This window comes from Ochotona princeps, chromosome 5 (genome assembly GCF_030435755.1).
Source record: "Ochotona princeps isolate mOchPri1 chromosome 5, mOchPri1.hap1, whole genome shotgun sequence".
Classification (NCBI taxonomy): Eukaryota; Metazoa; Chordata; class Mammalia; order Lagomorpha; family Ochotonidae; genus Ochotona; species Ochotona princeps.
The window spans coordinates 53,480,825-53,496,091 of record NC_080836.1 but is presented as its reverse complement, the minus strand read 5'-3'; the positions used below and the strand labels follow the sequence as shown (position 1 = coordinate 53,496,091).

Here is a 15,267-nt window from a genome sequence, read left to right as displayed (position 1 = left end):
TTAAAGAAGATTCATTGGCTGAGTTGTGAGGAGGAATGAATAGGAGTGGTGGAATAATACTAATTTTAGAGGAGTATTTGGTAGCAGAGGTGGAGGGCAGAGCTAAGGATGAATTTCTGTGGGATAGAGGTGATGACATAACATCATAAACTGAGCTGAGGAAGTAACGAAAAGTAAAATGTTTTATGGGGATTTGAATATGGAGTGGAGAGTGTGTAACTAGCTGGTAGTATATTAGCATCACTAATAAAACATTCTGGAAAATGGAACATTTCCTACCTTTCCTAAAGTATCCATCCCTACAGTGATCCTACCTTCCTGACTGATTCCCGCCCGCCCCCCCCCCCCAACTTGTTGTTTTAGGATAGTAATACTTTTAAGTGGTAAGAGAAAAATAGTATTTCTCTTCCCCTGACTATTGGGAAATTCAGCTTGGACTAAGTGAATAGTTTTGGTTTCGGTTGTTTCGTTGGTTGTGTTTTATTTAGGTTTGCTTTTTTTCCCAGAAAAACCTCTACATTGGCTGCCTGTAAGTTGTGTATATTATGATTACTGCTTTGTTTAACAGAATTTATTAAATTTTATTTAGGTTAAAACATTCAACTTTAAAAGCAGTGGTTTTAAAGCTAACTGCTAAATGAAGCCAGTGTACATGTATATTACTACATTGGTTTCCTAAGCAAGGTTTGCTGTTAAATTTACGTAAACCCCTCCTTGTAATGCTCATTCATCCCGTCACCTAATTCCCAGCTGTCCTACAGTTCAGATGTTACGGGTGCTCCAGTAGGCCAAAGTTCTATCTTGAAAGCAGAAGTGAAGATGAAATAGAAGATAATCACCTGTTTTTAGGTGAAATAGGCTTTAGCCTTAGACATGTGAAAACAAAGTTAAACTTTAAAACTTTATTTTATTTGAAAGACATTTTACAGAGAAGAGACAGAGATTTCTCTGCCTGCCGGTTCAATCCCTAAATAGCTGCAAGGTCCAGAGCCATGCTGATCTCAAGCTGGGGGGCAGGAGCTTCTGCTTTTCCCACGTGGGTTTAGGGACCTAAGGAATTGGGCCATCTTTGCTGATTTCTTAGACTTTAAGTAAAAAAGCTGGATGGGAAGTGGAGCTGCCGAGACATGAACCGTACGTGTTCATGGTCATCTGCTGATGCTGCAGCCAGAGGCTTAGCTTGCTATACCATAGCCCCAGCCCTGGCTATTACTTTATTTGCTGCTTGAAGCAGGTTTATAGCAAGGGAAAAATGAAAATTAGAAAATAGAGTTTGAAAATGAAGTTTAAATGTTTTAAACCGTGAGTATAATAAATCATCAGCACACTTCACCTAATACTTTATTCCCGGATATGCTTACCACATTGGATGTGGCTGTTTAGCATGCTTTATCAGTGAAATAGGCCATCGTGACTACTCTCTGATAGTATTGATCTGTAAGGGAAGAAGCGTACAGTGCTCCCTTAGTTGACCTGTGATGGCTGATCTGTGATAGATCTAAGATAATAAGCTTGTTTTAAGTCAGTGATTGCAAGAGTGATTGTTTCCTAGTTAAGCTTTGCCCTGTGCTCTCTTGTGTGGTCGTCTTTGGTTCTGTGGTGCTGTATAGTTAAGGTTGGTAGGCTTGATCAGCTGAGTATAAAGTGCAAATGGAAAGTTGAAGAATTAGTATAACAATAGAATGGAGTATCAATTTTTATAGTGATGGCAAGATAAAATGTAACTATTGGAATAAGGGGTTAAGTGAAGTATATTATTAATTTCATTGCTTTTTCATGTTTCTCTGACTCCTAGAAGTTATACAATGCTTTGCATTGTGTTTCTGTTCGATGACAGCACTTGCTATAGCTTGTCCTGACTAAAATAAAAATTGATACTAGATGTGTTCTAACAAAAAAATGTCTATTGTGGTACTGGCTTAAAGATGAGACAGCTGGGAACTGATACTAGAAGCTGGGAAGACAGCAGCGCAGAGGAGCATTGTTTGATAAAGTCTGGATGCAGTGAGGTAGGGAACAGGGAGTATACCTAATGCACCTGCTTGGTAGGCAGCCTTACAAAATGAAGTTGGAAACCTGTAGTATTTTAACTGTCTGTGTCTTCATTTGACGATATATGAAGAGATGAGCTAGAAATTAATTGGTTTACAGGTAGGAATGATTATAATAGAATCCAGAAAATTGGAGATTAGTAGTAGAAAAACCAGCTACTACTAGTCAGTGAAAGATGAGACTTGGAAGACTTGAACAGATAATCACAAGTCAGTCTTTTGGCAGTTACCACTGCCGTTATTGAAACTTCTGAATAAATTAAAATAACTTACAATAATGTCTACCAACTAAGAATAAATGTACACCTAGTGATAGTTTTTACTCACTTGGAGTAGAAGAAAGGGTCTAAAAATGTAGATTCCCGAGGCTCGGTGTGGTGGCATAGTGGCTAAAGTCCTCGCCTTGCAGGCCTGGATCTAATATGTGCACTGGTTCATATCCTGGCTGCTCCACTTCCCATCCAGCTCCCTGCTCGTGGCCTGGGAAAGCCGTTGAGGTCGGCCCAAAGCCTTGGGACTTTGCACCCACGTGGGAGACCCAGAAGAAGCTTCTCGTTCCTGGCTTTAGATCAGCTTAGCTCTAACCATTCTTGCCACTTGGGGTCACTTGGGGAGTGAGCTAGTGGATGGAAGATCTTTCTCTGTATCTCCTTCTCTCTATATATGACTTCCCAATGGAAATAAGTAAAACCACTTAGAAGCTTCTTATTTAAAAATAAATGTAGATTTCTTCCTATAGCCATATAGTCAACTCAAGCTACCCTCAATTAAGTAGAGAGAAACAGATATGCATTATCATGGGGGCATGACAGGAGAATGTAGTTAATCTAAGAAGTGTTTCTTAGAAAAATGGTGGTTGTAGGTATTGGCGCTTAGAAATAGCTGGAATCAAACAGGTAAGACACCTTCTGAATTTTTCAGGGAGTTGGCAGTACTATTCAGGGACAGAAATCTGAAAATGTGATTTTGAGATTTAATGATCTTGCTTTCCATCCCATCCTTCCCTAACCTGCTTGCCTAAGGAGGGACACTGATGTTCATTGCACTTGAGGTGGAAGAGAGTAACACAAGGCAAAATCCCCACAGGAGCAGAGCCAGGAGCCACTGAGACAGAGCACGTCCCCATGAATCAGAGCATTCTGTCCCCCCTAACCCCCGAGAGAACACCCTTGCACTGTCTCCTCAGTGGAGTTTATAAATTGCTATGAATCAGTGATTGCCATGTCCCCTTTCTTTGGAGATTTTGTTTGCAGGGATAGGGTGTGTTTGGGGCACGGTGGAGGGTGTGGACAGCATTTGAACGGAAGTGAGGTAGATAACTTGGTTATTTTTGTGAATACAAGTGGATCTTTCTGAAGAGGGATCACATTTGGACCTGATGTTGAAGTTGTTCCCATATCACTCACATGATTGAAAAAGGAGAACTTCCTTGTTTTGTTTAAAGGCAGCATATATGTATTTTTTGATGAAGGGGGGAAAACCCCCAAACCATGCCTCTTCCCCCTGTCCACAGTAGCAGTGACAGCAGTGTGAACTTTAGTTCAGTGCTGCTGCCAAACCATTTCCTCAAACGAAGTCTTAGGTGAAACACCAGTGTACAAAGCAGTTCTTAATTGGGTTGCTCTGATATATCCTGAGACCTGGGGTCCCAGATGCAAGGACACATTGGAAATTTCTTGTGAAAACGTGTAATTAGGCAGTAAGTTTACTTTGGTGAAAAAAACAAGATAAAAGAAGTGAACATTCTGGATGTTTTTGTTTTTCTGGTGTTCTTGTCTAATATCACAACTTATCTTTAATAAACCAGAGTCATTGAAAAAGAATATTTGGAGCTTCCTGCTGAGGATAGTAGATAAGTAAATAATTGATTCTGGAGAGATTTCTCTTCAAATTATGGTAACCTGTAGTTAATCTGGTAACTATCTGGTAAATAATTCAAGTAATATATTTTGAAGTGTACAGCAGTACTGAAACAAAAGCAGCAAATAAAACTTCTAAAATCTATGATGTTTTGTATTTGAAGCTTTTAGCAAAAAACCATAGGTTAAATTTTAGAAATTAAGCTTATATTCTATTGTGTGCCATTACCATTGTGCTTCAACAATTAATAATAATGAGTATCTAAAAAGCATAACGTAATTCTCTTCTGACATGGCTATATAATATTTTAAGAGGCAACTCAAGCCACCTAATTTGAGAGACTTTTCTTGGGATTATACAATTAAAAGAATTGGCAATGGAATTAAGTTGGAGGCTGTTTTTGCATTTTTAAGAAAATGAACCTGGAGGAACATATGTATCTACTGAGTAGACACTACAAAAACTTGAGAATAAGATCATGAAAGGTAAGGTTTAAAAATCAAGTTTAGGGTCCGGCGGCGTGGCCTAGCAGCTGAAGTCCTCGCCTTGAACGCGCCGGGATCCCATATGGGCGCCGGTTCTGGTCCCGGCAGCTCCACTTCCCATCCAGCTCCCTGCTTGTGGCCTGGGAAGGCAGTTGAGGACGGCCCAGTGCATTGGGACACTGCACCCGCGTGGGAGACCTGGAAGAGGTTCCTGGTTCCCGGCTTCAGATCGGCGCGCATCGGCCCGTTGCGGCTCACTTGGGGAGTGAATCATCGGACGGAAGATCTTCCTCTCTGTCTCTCCTCCTCTCTGTATATCTGACTTTGTAATAAACTGAATAAATCTTTAAAAAAAAAAAATCAAGTTTAGGGTTTGGATTTTGGCCTAGTGGTTAAGACACCAGTTGGGACTCCCCCGTTGCATACCAGAGTTGTGGGGCAGAGTTCTTGTTTCCTGCTAATGCAAGCTCTTGGAAGCAGTGGGTGATGACCTAGGCAGTTGGGTCCCTGCTACCTGCTTGGCTTTAGGGAGGCCTGCTCTGGCTGCTGTTGCACATGTTTAGGGAGTGAGCCAGTAGATGGGCTCTTTCTCTTTCAGATTTAAAACAATATATCAGATATTGCCTACTGCTATTTTTACATATTCCCCCAATTGAAATTTACTTTAACAGAGACTTGAGCAGGAGTATAGGTTTGTCCTCTAGTGATGCAATGTTTCGAAGAGTGGGTGATTTAAAGATAGGGAAGTAAATTAAGTTAGGATTCAATTGCTATGATAGCTTGTTTTAAATCAAAAGTATATTGTGGGCCTGGCTCAGTGGCTGAAGTCCTCACCTTGCAACTACCAAGATCATACATGGGTTTTTGGTTTGTGTCCTGGCTGCTCCATTTCCTGTTCAACTCCTTGCTTGTGGCCTGATAAGGCAGTAGAGGATGTCCCAAAGCCATGGGACACTGAACCCATGTGGGAGGCCTAGAAGAAGTTCCTCTGGCTCCTGACTTAAGATCAGCTCAGCTGCGGCCATTGGGGTCACTTGGGGAGTGAACCAGCAGACAGAAGATCTTTCTGTTTCTCTTCCTGTCTGTAAAATCTGCCTTTTCAATAAAATAAATAAATCTTAAATATATATGTAAATATATATTTATTTTTTCCATATATAGTATTCCGCTTTGAATACTTTACTGAATTCCTAACATACAGCTTCATATTCTCTTTCGTTGTCTCTAAAAACTGAGTCTACACTTATAATGAGCAAAAGGTGCTGTTGGGATTTGAACAGCGAGCGTCGTCATAGCTATTGGTAGTAAGGCCGTTTTTTGTATAGCAGATCACTTTATTCCTGTTTGTTAGCTAGCAGCTAGGAATTATTGGAGACTCATTTTTGTATTAACCAGGAGAACAGCTTTTTTAACCTTTAATTTTATAGCAGTCTGTAGTTTTTTCTTTTGAAAAGAGACACAATGATGTCTCATCTCACCTGCTGATTCAGCCTACAGTGCCTGCAACTGGCAGGAGTGCAGAGCCTGGAACAGTCTGGGTCTTCCATGTGGGTGGCAGGAACCTGTACTGGGCCATCAGCTGCAGCCTCCCAGGGTGCTCCTTGGAAGCTGGAATGGGAACCTAGGCTCTCTGGTAATGACATGTAGGCCATTGCCTGCCCCAGAGCAGTTTTCTCCTTTTAATCTGAAAAGGAAGGTGGAAAGCTGGAGTGGTGGTTAAGGAGTGGAGCCTTGGGAAGGGTATTCTCTGCACTGGTTATTTACACTACTGATGTGTATCCTTCATAGTTACTTTAAGCTTTTTACCTGTGACATTGCAGAGTTTATTTCATAGGAAGAGGAAGCAACAAGACACTCCCAGATTATTTTTAAAGTATTTCAGAGGCAGAGTTAACAGAGAAGGTGAGTGAGAGTGTGAGAGAGGGGCTGGGGAGAAGGCAGGCAAGGGCTGAGCCAGGCCCAAGGTGGGATCTCTCACAGATCTCTCACGTGGGAGGCAGGGGCCTCTCCCAGGCCTTAGCAGGGATTTGGGTTGCAAGTGAAGCAGCAGGGACACAAACTGGTGCCCATATGAGACACTGACATTGCAGGCCGAAACTTTACCTATTATACAACGCTGGGCCCCTTGCTAATTTTTTTTTTAATGTAAAAAATACACAACATGAGATTTATCATCTTAACCATTTTTAAGTGTACAGTTCAGTAATTTTAAGTTCACATAATTATTCATTGAATCCCTAGAATTTTTTGATCTGGCAAAATGAATTTCATCTTTCTGCTTTCTGTATATTATTTAGACTAGTATATATACTTTACGTTCATGAAGCATACACATTTGTCCTTCTATGGCTGGCTTATTGACTTTATGTCCATTTTGTAGTCTGTCAGAATTTCTTTTTCTAAGACTACATAGTATTTCATTGTGTACTTTAGATTTTTGAAATATTTCTCAATTTCTAAACTTCATTTTAGTTTGATTTGCTCGAACTGCAGTTAAAGTCACATATTTCTGTATAAGGAAGGCTTATTTAAAGCTGCCATTTCAATGAACTGATCTTGGTAACGAACCAAATTTTTTTTTTTTTTTGCAATAATTGTGCTAAAGTGTGATTTTATACAAATTTTTATCTTGTGTAATTGCTGCATCGTTTTCAACTGTGAGTGACTTCAGGGAAACTAAATAACCTCCTTGCTTTCTCCTCTGTCTAGAAAGTAGACAGAAACTATTGTCAGAGTGTATGGGAGTGAAATGAGTTAACGTATGTTAACATGAACAGTATGCTAACAGTGTCTGAAGAGTAGCGAATTTTATCTAAGTAAAGCCTCTGACAGCAGACTTGCTTTTCCTTAACAAGGATTTATCCTAGTAGTTCAGATAATTATGGTAAAAGAAAAGCATTCTGCATGTATTAATTTAACATCACAATGTTTTTCTTATATTTGTGGTGAGACTATAGTGATACTATGTATGGTGTATTACAAGATTCATTATTTCATTATGTTCATGTGATTGTGTATTAAGGATGATATTATCTAGGTGTAATAGGAAGAGTAATCCTGTTAATGTATAATTTCCAAATGAGTAGAAAAATATTGATGGCAGTTTTAGAAAACTGCTGTAATAAATGGCACTTTAAATTTTTTTTTTTTAAAGATTTATTTGGAAAGGTTCAGAGAGAGGAAGAAGGAGAGGGGAAAGCCCAGGATAGCAGGGCCTCTTGCATCTGCTGGTTCACTCCCCAGGGGGCCTCCCTGGCAGCTCTGTGGGTGGCATAGGCCCAGGCACTTGGGCCATCCCCTGCCTTCCCAGGCATGTTAGCAAGGACCTGGATCAGAAGTGGAGCCACCTGGGACTTGAATCAGCACTTCAAGCAGTGGCTTGACCTTCTGTACCACACTGCCTGCATAGGGAAAGAGAGTAGTTAGGATCCAGATCTCAGGAGGGGTATCAGGGAAGAGACTGTTTAATGTTAATGACAAATAATATGGTATATATTTATATTTTGATTATGTTTGGCAAGTGAATAGAATTCCTTTTTTTTTAAGATTTATTTATTTTTATTGGAAAGGCAGATATACAGAGAGGAGGAGGAGAGACAGAGAGGAAGATCTTCCGTCCAATGCTTCACTCCCCAAGTGAGTTACAACGGCTGGTGCTGTGCTGATCCGAAGCCAGGAACCAGGAACCTCTTCCAGGTCTCCCACGTAGGTGCAGGGTCTCAAGGCTTTGAGCTGCCCTCTTCTGCTTTCCCAGGCCATAAGCAGAGAGCTGGATGGGAAGTAGGGCTGCGGGGATTAGAACCGGCGACCATATGGGATGCTGGTGCGTTCAAGGCGAGGACTTTAACCACTACGCTATTGTGCCAGGCCCTAGAATTCCGTTTTAAAAGCTGCCACTAAAGTGTTAATTTCTTTTTGATTACACCTGACTAATTATGTTTTAGGAACCTGTGTCTATAATTTAGAACTATTTCCGTTAAAAGAAAAATCACTAAAAAGACTTCAGGGAGTTCAGAATTGTCCACAGGAATCCAGATGATTACAACAATTCCAATTAAAACAAGTGTGTGAGGGGTTGATGTTGGTGGTGCAGTGGGTAAAACTATGGCCTGTGATGCTGGCTGCTCCACTTCTAATCCATTTCTCTTCCAGTGTCCTGAGGAAAGCAGTGGAAGATGGGCAAGTGCTTGGGCTCTGCCTTCCGCATTGGAGATGTGGGTGAAGCTTCTGGGCTCCTGGCTTTGACTTGCCATAGGCCTAGCCTTGTGGGCCATCTAGGCAGTGAACGAGTGGGTGGAAGATCTGTCTTTCCCTCTCGTGTAATTCTTTCAAATAAACAAATGAATAAAACTTAAAAACAAAACAAAATAAGCCAGATTTATGAGATTATTATTATTTTAAAGATTTATTTATTTTTATTGGAAAGGCAGATATACAGAGAGGAAGATCTTCCATCTGATGCTTCACTCCCAAGTTGACCACAATGGCTGGAGCTGAGCCAATCCGAAACCAGGATCCAGGAGTTTCCTCCAGGTCTCCCACATGGGTGCAGGATCGCAAAGCTTTGGGCCGTTCTTGACTGCATTCCCAGGCCAAAGACTGGGAGCTGAATGGGAAGCGGGGCTGCCGGGATTAGAACTGGCGCCTATATGGGGTCCCGGTGCGTTCAAGGCGAGGATTTTAACCACTATGCTGTTGCACTGGGCCCTATTTGGTAATTTTATTTAGGTGATTTTTATGGCAAAGTAATGTTAACAATAAAAAGCAAATAAAACAAAAGAAATAAGCAAAGGATTAAATGAATTGATTTTGTTAATACTTAAAAAAGTTAAAGGCACAGAGTATATGAGAGTTTGATAAGAGCATCAACATCATACTGATTTCACTATTGCTAAAGATTGCCTCTTTTTATCAACAGTACTGCAATTCATATTTGTCTAGTGCTAGGGATTTTATGAGTGTTTCAAACTTGATCCAATTTATCTTACATATTTAATTTATTGATAAATTTGGAATTAGTTTAAAAAATTAGAATTTGTTTTGGCATAGAAAATCAGGAAGATGGTAGATTTAGTAGAAATTATAATAGAAATTAGGCCTGCCATGGGTTATTAGCATTCCCATCTCCGGTTATATCATATATACCTCTGTGTGTGTGTCTGTGTATATATGTGTTATAATTTCAATTTCTTGTTTTCTCTTCAGCTCTTGTTCAGGTATGTAGTATTTTTTTCTGCTGAATCTCTTCAACAGGTTGTTTTATTTGTAGACTTTGAAAACAGCCGTGATTATGGGAGACATATTGTGTCAGTGCTGTATCAGATTAGGTGAAAAGGAAAGTTAAATGTTTTAACAAATATAATAAAAGAGCCAGTACTTTGGTTAGCTTGTAAAAGTTCTTCAATGTACTATGTTATGTGTTAGATATGATGCTGATATCCTTGAGTTTCTGTATATTTTTGGTATTTAAATGTGTTTTTCCTCAAGTACCAAAGGTCACATTTAAGTAGGCCTGTTCATTTGTAATAACGCCAGTATATCTTACTCAGATATTGCAACTGAATTTAAAGACTACATTGGTGTAAGTCTGCATTTGTGGTCTAATCAATTTTTTAATGCTTGCTTTTACAGCAAAGCTCAGTTGTCTCTGTGTGTCTTCATTATCTTTCCATTGCCTTGCAACAGTGTTTATCAGGATCATTGGTGACTGTCTTATTGTTATCCCAAAGGTGTATTTTTTTTTTAAGCTTCGCTTATTTATCTGGAAGACAAAATTGGAGAGGTGGTGTAGGGGAAGGAGAGTCATAGAGGGTGTGCTTCTGCCCATTGATTGACTTCCCAAATGACCCCAAGAGCTGGGGCTGGGCTGGACCAAGCATAGAATGCAATCCCCATGACTCACATGGGTTCAGGTGCCCTAGTGCTTGGGCCGTCTTCCACTGCTCTCCTAGGCACTTTAGGAAGGAGCTAGATTGGAGATTGGAGTGACTGGGACTTGAACCTCTGCCCATATGGATGTAGCATTGTGGCCTTACCTGCTATGGCACAGTGCTTCCCCCCCTTATTTTACTTACTGAGCGTTTCACATGGAAGATTATGTTCTTTTAATGGGTTCTTCATTTGGCTTCTGGGTGCCCGTTTTCTTCTCTCATTGACCTCATGGGATCTCCTTTCCAGTCTCCTCTGCTTGTTCATGCTGCATTGTCCAGGAGTTCCTTCTACTTAAATGGTATTCCAGGTGACCCAGTGCTGCTTATATTTGTATTGGCAGGCCAGATTGCTGCCTGGACTCTAGACCCATCAGCTTCCTGATCCATGTCTTTATTTGGGTATTTAATAGCCATGCCAAAGCTTTCACATACAGAGTTAGGTCTGTGATTGGCACCTCCCATCCCGTGACCTTTTTTAAACCTGCTTTGCACCAACTCCATTTTTCTAGTTGCTTGGGATGCAAACTTCCTTTCCTGTTCTTAAACCTCATATAGTAACCAGCCATCAAATCTTTTAGCAGCCACCTTTGGCTCTGCTTTAAGGATGTTCCTAACTGACTAATTCTACCACTTGTTCATAAGTATTACTTTAACAAAAGTTGATACAGTTGTATAATTTTTTAGTCATAGAGCAGATGTGTGTTATATCACTACTTGAGATACCCACATCTCGTGGAGTACCAGTTTGAGTGACATCTGCTTTATTCTCGATCCAGCTTCCTGCTGATGTGCCTGGGACGGTGGAGGGATGATGGCCCAAATATCTTGAGTCCCTTCCATCCGCATGGTTCCAGGCTCCTGACTTCAGCCTGACACCCCCCTGTTTCAGGTATTTGAGTGTGGAACCAGTGAATGGAAGATGGATCTCCCTTTCTCTCTGTCGCATAATTTTCAAATAAACACACACACAAATAAATCAGTAATGATATTGTTAATTAAAATTTAATTTCTTTGAACTTTAATAATGTTGAGTATCTTTTCATACTTCTGTGAGCCATTGTGAAGTGTATTATTTATCTTTCTCCTGAGTCTTGTACAGAGTAAATTTCTGATAACTTGGTACCATATAGGACACTGACAGAGCACTGTTAAAAAAAAGTTTTTCTGTCATCTATGCTAAAATAGTAAGGAAGAGGTAAACTTGACTGTCTAGTACTGAAGATTTACTTTTAAGGTATGAGTTTTGTCTTCCTCTTTGGAAATGCTCAGTGCTGGAAGAATTATAGATTTCAGATGTTCTTTTTTTTTTTTTTTGGAGTATTTGCATATACTGAGCATCCTAGATAAAAAATGGAAAGTGTCCTAAAATCCTAACCTTTTGAGTGTACACGGTGCTCAAAATGTTTTGAGTTTTGGAGCATTTCAGATTAGGGTTGCTTAGCCTATTTCTGTTTTTAAGTTGGTTTGCATTTGGCAGAGGGGAGTTATTTAGAACTTGCTGATTTAATTAATTTCGTATGATTCCATGGTGGCTGAGGTAAGTGCAGTGACTATACTGTAATTGGGTATAAACTGTTGGGTAATTCCTGCCTTCAGCAAACACTTTGGTTTTTTCATGTGAACTGAGCTTTTAGGAAATTTTTAACCTTTCATCTCATTTTATGTGCGCAGAGCCTAGAAAAGAAGGGGATAAAGTGCTTCTGGATAGATTGTGACCTGTGTTGAAAGTTCCTTCTTAAGAAGGGTCGGTTCACTTATACGTGATACTTTCTGGGCACTTTCTAATTAAAGATAATTGATTCTGTTATAAGCATATATAAAGAAATTATTTTCAAACTCGTTTTGAAGGGTAAGAAGTGTTACCTGAAGAGCAAGAAGGCTAGATGACAGTCTAGGAGAGTAGTAGTGCATGCAAAGGTGGCACTTTGGGAAAGGCTGTGTTTTGAAAATGATGAGAATTTTGGTATTTTAATATTAAAGTTGGAAAATAATGGTGTCAGATTGAATACTGATTTAATGAGTTGAGACTTTATTCTCTGCAAAGTAGAGAATTGGTACAAAATGTTGAATCAGGCATGTAATACAGTTAGATTTTTATTTAGCAAGAAGATTTTGAGAGGCTGTGTAGAAAATAGATGGACGCAACTCACCTGAAGTTGGTGACTTGTCCAGTCAGATTGCTGGTAAGTAAGGAATGTGATAAGGAAGGTTTGATGGATGGACAAGACATATCGTTTGGACCTGTTCTAGTTCTGTAGGCTCTCAGGTCCTGTCTCGTTTGTGGCTTTTTGTTCTCTGTGTCTGCCAGTCTTCTCAAGCATCACGTCTTTAGACTCCATCGCTTCTTGATGTATTTTGTCTGCCTTTTCCTACTGCCTTATCACATGTAGTGCCGAATACACATTGATAAAAGGTTGAATGGTAAAATAGTTTTAAAACACCCAATAACATGTATTATATGAACTTAATATTCAACTCTGTACATTTGATGTTTGCTGTTTTAGTCATCTTGTGAAAGCTAGTACTGTACAATATCTGTGTAGTATCAATCTTGGCATAATGATCTAAGTGAACATCTGATTATAAATGAACAGAAGCTAAGATTCATTTATATTGGTTATCTGAAAGGATTGGATTAATTTCTGATTGTTCACTCTCCCCTTAATTTCAGCCACCAAGTCAGATTCACTATGTATCAGGGCACAGAATAGACAGTTATATTACTGAATGAATGAGTAAGTGAGAGGAAAAGGCTGTTCTCCATCAGCTTAACTTCTACATCTTTTGGATGATCATGTCCTGACTTTTCAGAACTTCACTTCTGTGTTTCCAAACTGGATCTTTCTTAAAACTTTTTAGAATGATGTTTATCTGTTTTTCCTGTCTGTCAAATATGCCTTCTCATGTTCCCCTTTGCAGCGTCTTTAGCTTCTGCTGCCATGTTTGTCTCTGATCTCTGAACCGGGCATCTTGAAAAGGTTGAATATACCTACTAACACTTTTTCACCTTTTGATAGCTTTTTAGTTTAATTATAGTATTTAATATCTGCTTCCTGTCTTTCTTGAAATGAAATCTTTTTGTTAGCACGTTTTTACGTCTTTTCTCGTTCTACCTTCAATCCCTGACGGATCTGTCTGTTTCTTTAAATGGGCCTCATTACTGTGTAAATACTGATGAGTACTGATGATGCGCCAGTCTCTGTATTTCTGGCACATACCTGTCTCTTGTTAAGTTCCAGATCTGTGGGTCTGGTTTCTTTGGATGAGGGCACTTTAAAGTTTATCTAAGGGCAGTTGATGCTGCCACTATAGTTAGGCTACTGTTAGGGACTCCTGCACCCTATTGCAGATTGCCTGGATCCAAGTTCCAAGTCCATTTCAGATCCAACTTCCTGTAATGTGCACCTGTGAGACAGCAGATGATGGATGATTCAAGTGCTTGAGCCTCTGCCACTCCTGTGGGAGACTCAGGTGAAGTTCTGACTCATGGCTTTTATTTGGACCAGCCCTGGCTATTGCAGGCATATGGAAAATACACGTTATCTCTTTAATTCCATTTTTTTCCCCATCAGCCTTTTGAAGCTCTGTCATAGGTCTCAAAAACAGTACCAACGGATGCCTTTCTGCCTAGGACTCTTTAACTGTCCTTCCCCTGTGCCTGGATCTTCTTCAGCTCTCATGGGATGGTAGTGCCCATCCACCCAGGCCAAGATCCCCTCTCCCATTTTCCCCCTTGATTGGTGTGGTTGTTAGGTAAGCTTAAGATACTGTTGGTTACACATTATTGTTTTCATTAATATAAATTCAGGAGTTATTAAGTCAATGTAATTTTTAAGGCTGTTATTGCCCAAGAATTGGTTAAATAGCCCTGAGGTAAGATTTTTAATTTACATACATCAAATAAAAATTGCTGGGAATTTATTTTTACCAAAGATGGTTACATTCAGTGTTTGTTCTAAAACCACTGAGTGTTAAAAAACAATTCCACTAAGATTAAAAAGTATTAATTGATCTGCTCTTAGTTTCACTTAGAAAATGATATAGCCTTGTTTTTGGTATGTAAATAAAGAAAGCTGGTTGGTCCTGCTAAGAAAATGCCAAAACTTCTTGCCATGCCATCTCTTTTATTACACCATTATTTGTTCATTTTTGTTTTCCAGTCATATATGATAAAATTCCTTAGTAATAGAAACTGTCTCATACTTGTATACATCCTTCTACCATAATGTGACTATTATATTTTAGTAGTAATTAAATCTTAGCATGAATGACACTTTTAAGTGAATTCTTATTCTTCTTTTGCATTCATATACCATGTGCATGTAGGCATGATGGATGCAAGTTATGAAAGAGAAATTAAAGGCATTAGAATTTGTGCCAGTCTGAATTGATCATTGGATTTATTGACTAGTTGAGCAAGTATCATTGATGTTTTTCTTTCTTTCCTAATCTTTAAAAAAGGAAGCTGTCACACTGGCTTTAGTTCCTTTCTGGTCTGATTTCTAATAATTGGAATAAAGGAGGCTGTTGGAGAGGAATAAGCCAAAATGAGGAGCAATGACTAGGTTCTGCATTTTTTACTCCAACATAACACACAGCTTTTCCTTAGGAGATTCAGATCTCATGCTGTCATTTTGGGCCAGTGGGCTGCTTCTCATCTGTACTTGTTTTCTCCTTTAGATATTAGGATCAAGGAAGAAGAGCCTGATCCTGAAGAGTGGCAGCTCAGTGGTGATTCTACCTTGAATACCAATGATCTAACACACTTAAGAGTGCAGGTGGTAGATGAAGAAGGGGACCAACAGCATCAAGAAGGAAAGAGACTTCGGAGGGTAGCTTGCACCTGTCCCAACTGTAAAGAAGGTGGTGGGAGGTATGCACATACAAACCATAGTTTCTTTTAAGAGCGTTAATAACATCACCCTGATTCTTGATATACTG

At 39.6% G+C, this 15,267-nt stretch overlaps 1 protein-coding gene across 1 annotated transcript in view; it reads left to right on the top strand.

The window, feature by feature from the left end:
* SP3 (Sp3 transcription factor) overlaps positions 1 to 15,267 on the top strand; it is a 48,810-nt gene that overhangs the window by 23,821 nt on the left and 9,722 nt on the right. Inside the window, exon 5 of the mRNA XM_058664649.1 lies at positions 15,007 to 15,199. Within this exon, the coding sequence (XP_058520632.1) occupies positions 15,007 to 15,199 (193 nt within the window). The remainder of the gene's footprint in view (positions 1 to 15,006; positions 15,200 to 15,267) is intronic.